Here is a 10,328-nt window from a genome sequence, read left to right as displayed (position 1 = left end):
GTGTGTATGTGTATGTGTGTGTCATATACATATATATATATTTTTTTTTGCTTTTCTATACAACAATGAATGTGTGAATAGGACAGAATAAGATCATTAGATCATGACATTTTCGTCCCTAACATTTCACTTCCAACATCTTGTTTTTTCACGAAGAGCGTGTCGAGAATAGAATACATTAAAAATTTTTGCTATTAGAAACATTACACATATGTGTATAAATAATATTTAGAAATTCAGTTTATTAGTACATCGAATTATTGAAATTCATTAAGAAATATCACATTTTATAGTTTTATATTTTATCACTTAATTTATTAATATTTATATTCATTTTTTTTTTTTAGACAAAAACATATTTTTTTACAGTAACATTGTATAATGTTTCTGTAAAAATCTTGGCTTTATATTTTAAATCTAAACAAATAGTATTTATATTCTTTGTACATATATTGAACAAAATAAATAAATTAATATAAAATATATAAATAATATAAAATATATTCTTTTCTATAACAGATCAATTCTTCTAGAACTTTATAACAGCTATAAATCTTACAGAAATAAATAATAGAAAACATTCATCCCCAACTTTAAAATTTCTTACTTAAATATTGTTACTTATCTAAAAGATCGTAGAAATCACTCGAACAATATAGCTTATCGGCTAATTCTTAACAAATAGATATACACATAAAACTGTGCTGTATAACTATAATAGAAATTAATATGTTCCTCGACGCGTTCTTAAGAATGATTTAATGGCCCGCTCATAATAAAGGATGTTGGAAGTAAAATCCGCAAAACAATATATAAATAACTTACAGTATCGGTGCAAGTTGCTTCCTAAGATCCGTCCTTTAATCACTGCTAATATCACCTTCAATGTTCCTTTCTTTAATTAATTAATTCCTACATTTAATTCCACGATCTTCGCGTTTATTTCGTCCTCTTTGTTTCTCTTCGGAAAGTCATTTTAAATAGAGGCAAGACTCACCTTACGTTGAATGTCTGGCTCGCAGACTTCTTGTTTACTGCGAAATGTCTTTCTATCTGCCTTTAATTATAATACGAATCAGAGGATCGAGCAGCATCGCAAACGTTATCCGATTGTGACTCGAAAAAATCTGCGACAAATGAAAATGAAGAAGAGATCCTTTCTCAAGATTTTTTGCGATCGATACTCGAGCCTAGCCACCTGTTCAAATTTTATCCTGAGATTTCGCGTCGATGAAACAAGAGAAGCAAACTAGATCGTTGATCGATATCTTACCTTTTATTGACTCTCTTCACGAGAGCAAGCAGCTCTTCCAAGTTTGACCTGCCTTAATTTGCATTAGAATTAAAGGGCATTTTTTTTATCATTACCGATGCTTCGTTATGCTTTCGTCGAAGAATGAATACGTCCTTTCGTCTGGGCATACGATCTATCGAGCCCAATTTTAAAGCAAATCTTTAAGAAATGCATTTGATATAGAAAAAGATACTTGATCTCGATCACCGATTAATTTCTCGTGTGCATTAGATCCTTCCCGGGATCATCAGGGTATAAAAGGATTTTAAAGTACGAAAGAGCATGTTTCTTCAAACATGCCCTTCAACTGTTTTCGGGATCGCACGCGCGATTGTTTCGTCGACCTTCTCAGAGATCTTACGAGACATCTCCATAAAAATGGTCTACTGCAATAAGCACAGCTTGAGGAAGATTTGCAGAGGATTTACATTCGATTACTTGCCAAGTTACGCGTGTACCGATCTTCGGAATCGATCCTTGAAATTCGGGATTCGCGAGACTCGTTTACTATTACAGCACACAGTTGTGAGGCAGGAAAGGATTCTCTCTTCGATAATGCTCGATCAGCCCTCGTGTTTTTTTTTGTTTTGCACACTCGCGACATTAACGAGAATTATTTCGCTACGCTCTTTTTGGCAGAGGGATATGTCCCTCTCAATACACGATCTTTCCCAACGATAAAAGATGACGAAAGATGACGAAAGACGTGAGCGTGATATTCGGATCTCGATACGCGATCCTTGATACGCAAATCAATGTCCTCGCCGCGTAGACGATTTTTTACACGTACCACTCTTTAATGTCTATCAGTTCTCGTTTCTTATTAGGTTTGCTGCCGTTGGCGCCGTTCTTGAGAGCACCGTTGAAGGATTGACCGGAACCCGCAGCGCCCAGGAGGGCCGCGTTCGGGTCTTGACAGAACGTCTTCGTTTCGTCCACCTTATAGTTGGTTTCCGGCCGATTCTTGAACTTGAGGATTATCAATATGATGAGGATTATCGCTATCAGCGCGGCAGCTATGATGCCGATTATAAGCGCGGCATTCTCGGCCGCCTCGGAAGTGATTCGCTTATTGTTGTTGTTGTTGTTCTTGGGCGGAGTGGGCATCGGTGGATACATTGGTGGAGGAGGTGGTGGCGGCGGTTCCGTCATCTCCGTCGAGGTTGACTGCGTCGTCACGGTTGTCGATCGGTGCGTCACGACGCTGCTGCAAAGTGTAACAACAATAATTTGTTAAATCATTGTTTATTGTCTGTTTAATCGTTACGCATCTAACTAATCATTTATAGGGTAAGTCGATGACGTGGAACATTTGATATCGATTTTTTTTATTATTAGACACTGAACGGCTGCATGGTCATGGTTTGTAAGACTTTTTTTTATTCCAGAAAATTAATGCAATAATGTTTCGTATGTTTTGTGATATTTATCTTTACCCTTTGATTAAATATTCAAAAAAATTATCTAAAAAATTTTATAAGCTATTTAAATAAGAATTATAAAAATTTTTTCTTTCTCTCTCTCTTTCTTATATATTTTAAAATTCATTCTACCAATTGAAGTTTGTCTCATTAATATTGTCTATAATATAATAGAATTTTATTGAGAGATAATTCCAATATATATCGTAGTACAACATCTATATACAAAAAAAATTCTTTTACATAAATATGTGCCAATAATTAATTAACATAAAATAATCTAGATCATACGATACGTTCCATGTGTCTTGATAGTTCCAAGTGGAAAATGCACAGTTGGGCAATTTCGCGGTCACAAAACGTACATGTATAATTATTAATCAATATGCGAATAGTCAACAATTATAATAGAAACGGCGTTCAATTGGGGACGTTATCGCTGACAGACGCACGCACCTGCCATGGCTGGTCTCGAGGTCTGTAGTTGACACATTGTATTGGACGGAGACGGTGACGACGTCGCGGCTCAACGTTGTCGACGACGTCGAGGACGTCTGCGTGCTGGTATGGCTCGTCGAGTATTCCCGAGGTGTCGTGTACGTCACCGAGCTGATGTCTGCGACAGAGAACAGAAGAAAAAAAAAAGTGCGTTAGAGGGGTTGTGTTTCACCCTCGTTGTATCGCATTCGCGATTCGCGCGGAGGGGATGATCATCCGGGGAGATGGGGATGAAGGGGGGATGAAGAGGGTAGGAAAGCAGGGTAGGAAGTAAAAGGGATGGACGGGATGCGAAACGTGGAGGCGGCACAATATTTACGCGTGCGTAGGCCGACAATATTCACGCGTGCGTAAGCAGGAACGTTGCGAAACGAATGGTCCCGAGGGCACCAGGACCGTATATTTTGCATATTGCACGAGGGACGCCTACGCCAAATAACGCAACACGTTTAGCCAGTTGTTTGGTATAAATAATATTTTACATTTTGTTATAGCTCGCAAGTTATGAAAATTCCAGAGATGCTATAGACATTGTCACAGCAGTGAACTCTTAAGCGAAACATCTGTGAATTCTCAGTAGGAAGTAGTAATTAAATATTTTTAATCCTAACATATGTATACAGATGATTTTTTAAAAATTTCTATATTTAACTTTGTACTTTCCAACAAAAAAAATAACTTAAAACAAGATTTTTTTGTAAGATTTTTCTCATTAATATAAACGTCTTTTACACGCGTGCTATATAAATATATAGGAAAAAAGAAATTATGATAAACATTTTGTTTCCTATAACAGATTCTTATGAAAATTTTCCATTATTTCAGATATCAAACGTGAGAGAAAATTTTAAAGTTTAAATACGTTCTTATAGGAGTTTCGCACCTGCATATAAACTTCCACACGGTTTCCTCTTACATAATTACATATATACTATATAATAGACATTACATATAATAGACATACTCTTTTACAATCACGCATGAGAGAAATTTAAATTGTGCAAGTAGATATACAACGGAGAACATTTTAGTTTGGATATCAAACGCGAGAAAATGTCTCGGAGTTTAAACCCGCTTTTATACGGCTTCATGCTCGGATAAAATTAAGAACAGTATCTCGTTTCATGCTATGACGGGGTGAATATTGCTACTGGAAAGAATCTCGCTCCAGGGGTAGTAGAATAGTGCTATTTTCACGGTGGGCGACGATAGATACGTCACAGAAAATCGTCAGGACGCCCACGTTGTAGTCTCGTAATGAGAAGAATTCTTCATTTAACGTTGATGGACAAGAACAGTAAAATCGATACTCTCGCAACAAGTAATTATCCTTGAATTCGTTTGCGATTATTCGATTAAATTTTTTAATTAAAAAATGTTCCATTTTATCTTCATCTATCTAATATATATATAGCAATTGGAATTGGGGAAGGGCGGAATATGTGTCAATGTCATTTAAAAATTGTATATTATAATAGATCTGAAACTTTTATAGACGTATGTAATATATAGCTTTGATCTAAATAAAATATCTAATAATTGTAAATTTGAATTTGGCTGATAGAGAATATAATGTTCTTAACATCGTCTTTTCAATCATATTAAAAAGAGCACTATATATCAAACCTATTAAAATGTGTATATCAATAACTGTGTAAAAAGCGATACTAATATTCTCGTGAAATCGTGAAGAATATTTGTTGAATAATTTCCGAGATAGAGGAATATTTTAGCTTATATTCAGAGTTTTCGAAATATATATTTAGAGAAAAAATAATTTTTTCCACCTCGAAAGATTTTCATTTTGGCACTTGTTAAATCTTCTTATTATGTTAAATCTTCCATTTATGAATGAGTTACACACTACACAGACTTATTCAATTTTCATATTATTATTATATGTATACATATATGTATAGCTAGCTTATTTCTACTTCCTAATGCACATTTATTTAAAAAATAGAGATTATGTGCTTATGAAAGTTTATCATAAATAACTTTCCATAACACATATATTTTTCATTATTTAATAATATGCAGATTTAAAGCTTTTTGTGAGAGAAATAAGCTCTTTACATATATAGTATTATCATCGTTAGATTTAAATTAAGATTGAGATTAAAATTGAAGAATTCGAAACATTTCGAGACAATTCGAGCGTTTTGCTTTGTTATATAAACTGAAGGAAATATGTTAGAAATATATCAAGCAGAACGATGTTCTGGAATACGGACCGGTGGCCGAGGTGACAAAAATTTCTTCTGTTGTTCTGGGATCGCCTGAGCCCTCTTCGCAGTCTTCTTCATCGTCACATGATGGCCGCTCTTGGATATTTTCCTTGTGATGCTTTGGCCTTAATGTTGTCGGCAATCGCGTGGGTGCCACGTATACTGGCGTGATGATGTCATCTAGAAATAGAAGCGTGTAATTATATCAAGACTGTGAACGTATGAGGCCACATGTACGCGATTCAGTTATCATTCGATATAAAAATCTCCTATCGTGCAGTATTCAATATGTTTAAAAAATATGATTATACCAATATTCTTATGTAATTCTACCGTAATTTATGTTCCTTGTCTTTTGTAAATATCAAATAATAATAAAATATAATAATTATTAAATAATGATCATCGATTTTTTACAAATAACAGATCATAATAACATGTGTGTATGTAGTTGATTAATATAAATTCTTTCGAGAAATAAACTCAAATCGAATCGCACAGAAATCTTTCGAACCAATCAGATGTTTGATTATCATGTCTCATTAAGGTGGCGATATTAATTTAGTTTTTAGTCAGTCAAAGAAGATTTTGGAGCGGGGCCTCAGTTCGTTGCAAGAGGTTCGCTGGAAGGTGAAAGGAGGGGCTCTGTCAGGCTTATCTCCAGCTGGCGATCCTAAATATGTAAATGAATCGAAGATACAACCGGGCTAGCATGAAGACGAAAAGGTGGCATGCCATGCGATAAGTGCGTGCCTGAATGCGTGTTTGTGTGTGTGTATGTGTGTGAGAGCACACACGCATGTTGGAAGAGAGGAAATCGATGTACAGTGATCTCTAAAAATAAGAGGAATCTTGAGAACAAGACACTTTACATTCTCTCTTATATAGTTTTCGTCAATTTTTTCTTAATATGTAATCTTTTAAACATAATTTTTAAAAAATATATAATTAAAACAATTTGGAAATTAACTTTTAAATTAATCAAATATGATATATTTACGAAAGAAACGTGTATATACAATTATTTTATTAATCAAGATAATATAATTAATATTTTCTATTTTTTCTATTTCTAGTTCTATATCACAATATATTTCTTTTATTATCATTTCTTTTTATTATATATAATAAAAATGATGCTAATGTAACAAAATATTTTTAATGTAATTATTCTCTAGTAATATTTCTCTAGTATACGTATATAAAATAATCTACACATTTTTTATAATTTCTCAGTCGTATAGACATTGTTATTATACAAACTGATAACATGTGTGATAAGTAATCAATAAGATAAAGTAGAAAAAAATTTATCCGAAAAAATTAAAAAATAAAATATCACGTTTTATATTTAAATAAATTTCATATAATTAAATAAATTTATTATATTATATATAAAAAAAATGTGTGGTAAGAGTCGCCAAATGACGACAGTGCCTTACCAGTACATATGTTGTCCATCCTTGTCTAGGGGAGTGCTAAACATCTCTCCTTTCATACAACACGCTTGTAATCAATAGTCACGCTCTTATATACGAAGCAAATGGTTCACGAGCGCTCTCGGGAAAGCTGTTTTTCGTAAATAATTTCTAAACTAACAATTTTATTGCAAAACTCTAAAAGAAAATATGATTACAAATATCATAATGTATCTTTTTACATAAATTTATCTGTATACTTATTATGATAAAAATAATCAAAATAGTTTAATGAGTTATAATGTATAACTTAAAAATGATATTGTGTGTACTTATTAAATTTATTTTGCTGTCCTCTCTACATTACTATTAAAAAAACACGGTAGTCTCATTTAAAAAATCAAGGAAATCTTGCTTTTTTTATGAAAAGAATATTCGGCTAATTTTCATTATTGCAATGTGTTGTCGGTTAGAAAATAATAAATTTCTGTTCATGACATTTTTTGTTTGATTATCGTAAGTGCCTGAAAAATCGTGGCGATCGTTACGAGAATCACCCTGTATAATTAAAAACATATAATTTTTATTTTAATTTCTCAAATTTAATTTTTATATTTTTCTTAGACTTTACGTGGAACTTTTTATAATGATATTTTTTATTCTAATTAACCGAAAATTTCAACTTATCTATAAAGCTTAACATTGAGATAATAACGTTTATGTATATATGAATAGTAATATTAAAAGCGTTTTTTTTTTTTTATATAAGAGTTTTTTATAAAGATATTAATTAAGATTGTAGCATATAATTTTGAATAAAATATTTGTGTATAATGTGTGACATAAACTTGCAGAAAAATATATTTATTTTATAAATAATATTTTTCCATATATTATTTATATACACACACATGCACATATAGGTTTTATATATATATGTATATAGTGTGTGTGTTATATATATGGAAAAATATTTTTACATATACATACATTATAAAATGTGGTTAGAGAAAAGAGAGAAGAGAAGAAATGTCAAAACAAATTTAAGTTAAAACCACGATGGAAATAGAAAACTGGAAGATATACGTATGTATGTGTATCTCAGTATCAAACAGTATAAGATTAAAAATTGAGAGAAATGAAAAATCTCAGAAAATAAAAAAAATAAAGATTAATAGATGCAGATATGTATATTTATGGATCGAAGAGACTTATATTGTATATTTTGAGAAACTAGAACAATATAAGCGTGCGCTACGCGTGCACCATTCTTTAATTTTATATTAAAAAGAATGATATTTTAAAAAAATAATATAAAGTTTGCTTGAACTCGATTAATAGTTTTTGACAAAAATCAGCTAATTAAAGCGTTAATTTGCTAATTAAATTTTGAAATAACATATTACAAAATTAAAATAGTAATATGTTGTAAATAATATGTTATCATACTTTATCCTCGATTAATATTTTCTGACAGAAATCAGTTGATAACTGTCGAAAATATTAATCAAGTTTAAAGTAGTATAACATATTATTTAAAACATATTATTATTTTAATTTCTATGACATTATTATTTTAAAATTTAATTATACGCTTTAATCAGTTGATTTCTGTTAAAAATATTAATAAAGCATTAATTTGTTAATTAAATTTACAAATAATAATATAATAAAAAAATTGTTTAAATAATATGTTATAAATAATACGTTATAATACATCCTCGATTAATATTTTTTGATAGAAATCAAAACTGTCAAAATATATTAGTTTAGAGTTTAGAGTATTATAAAATATCATTTAAAACATATTATTATTTTATTTAATTTTATTTTGAACAAATGATTGATTTTTTTAGTAAATATATTGAACATTCATTAAGATTCATCGTTCTGATATTTAAGAATGGTACGAGAAACCGCAATAATTCAGAAATCATTGTCAAAGCACGCCTTACTGACTTTCGTAAAGAACGTTTGAAATTTCATTAACAAGTGCAATCGCGAGTATAGGTGACTTTAAATGAATGAAAGAAAAAGTTGTGTGAGTAACTGGAGATATGAATCACGTAGGTATGCGCGAAACAATTGAAGGTCGTCGAAGGCTGCATTTTTTGCCTCAGTTTTTATCTGCGTATCGAGTTTCGGACGCACATTTCGAATTTCCGAGCCGTGCTCACTCGAGCATGAAGGAATTGAAGACAATGAGGAATAGAAAAAGGACGCCAGATGCTAGGTTTCGAAAGAGAAGGACGCGAAAAGAAAGGACGAAGGACACGAGATGTTTCGTGAATCAATGAATCACTCTCTCTTCTTTCATTGAATAGATAATTGAGCGATAGTGGCCATTCCTCAATGATAAAAATATGTTATAAGAATTAAAATAATAATGTTGTAAATAATATGTTATAATTCCTTAAACTCGATTAATATTTTTGACAGTTATCAGCTGATTTCTGTCAAAAAATATTATTCGAGTTTAAAGTATTATAACATATTATTTATAACATTATTATTTTAATTCTTATAACATATTTTTATTTTAAAATTTAATTGGCAAATTAATGCTTTAGTCAGTTTGATTTCTGTCAAAAAATATTAAAATAGCATTAATTTGCTAATTACATTTTGAAATAATAATATGTAAATTATCAGCTGATTTCTGTCAAAAAATATTAATCGAGTTTAAAGTATTATAACATATTATTTATAACATTATTATTTTAATTCTTATAACATATTTTTATTTAAAAATTTAATTAGCAAATTAATGCTTTAGTCAGTTTGATTTCTGTCAAAAAATATTAAAATAGCATTAATTTGCTAATTACATTTTGAAATAATAATATATAAGTTATCAGCTGATTTCTGTCAAAAAATATTAATCGAGTTTAAAGTATTATAACATATTATTTACAATATTGTTATTTTAATTTCTATAACATATTTTTATTTTAAAATTTAATTAGTAAATTAATGCTTTAATCAGCTGATTTCTATTAAAAAATATTAATTGAGTTTAAATAAACTTTATATTATTTTTTTTTAAATATCATTCTTTTTAATACAAAACCGAAGAATGGCGCGCGCTTGGGTTGTTCTAGTCTTTTTATAAAAAAAGCATATTTTTATAAAAAAGGCATGTTAAGACGATTCTCGCAAGTATTGTTGCCTCTTTTCCGCAATGCTGATTAACTGTCTCGATACACGTTGTGCATTATATTTATAGTATCGAGAGGCTGTCATCGCAAGGATTAGCAGTTTGACAGTTAGTCCAAAATAAAATAAAATAAAATAATAATATGTTTCAAATAATATATTATAATATTAATTAAGTATTATAACATATTTAAAACACATATTTATTATTTTATTTAATTTTATTTTGGACAAACTGTCAAACTGCTAACTCTTGCGATGATAGCCTGTCGATGCTACGAATATAATGCACAACGCGAATTGAGACAGTCAA

At 30.4% G+C, this 10,328-nt stretch overlaps 1 protein-coding gene and 1 non-coding gene across 6 annotated transcripts in view; both read right to left on the bottom strand.

The window, feature by feature from the left end:
- Positions 1 to 1,809: 1,809 nt before the first annotated feature.
- The window catches only part of Nrx-1 (neurexin 1), a 225,470-nt gene continuing 216,951 nt past the window's right edge, over positions 1,810 to 10,328 (bottom strand). For all 5 annotated transcript variants that reach the window (XM_083040738.1, XM_083040740.1, XM_083040739.1 and 2 more), the window contains 3 exons: positions 5,448 to 5,621; positions 3,172 to 3,331; positions 1,810 to 2,501 (listed from right to left, as the gene is read on the bottom strand). In XM_083040738.1, coding sequence (XP_082896864.1) covers positions 2,075 to 2,501; positions 3,172 to 3,331; positions 5,448 to 5,621 — 761 coding nt within the window. In that variant the 3' untranslated portion in view covers positions 1,810 to 2,074. The remainder of the gene's footprint in view (positions 2,502 to 3,171; positions 3,332 to 5,447; positions 5,622 to 10,328) is intronic.
- LOC145937984 (U6atac minor spliceosomal RNA) lies at positions 6,840 to 6,946 on the bottom strand. The gene has a single exon (XR_014425660.1). It is a non-coding gene; the product is annotated as a U6atac minor spliceosomal RNA (small nuclear RNA).

The sequence above is a fragment of the Prenolepis imparis genome, unplaced genomic scaffold (genome assembly GCF_030444845.1).
Source record: "Prenolepis imparis isolate NDT839.2.m4 unplaced genomic scaffold, iyPreImpa1.0 SCAF_6, whole genome shotgun sequence".
Classification (NCBI taxonomy): Eukaryota; Metazoa; Arthropoda; class Insecta; order Hymenoptera; family Formicidae; genus Prenolepis; species Prenolepis imparis.
Note: the sequence above shows the minus strand (reverse complement) of the source record. Positions and strands in the feature narration are given on the sequence as shown.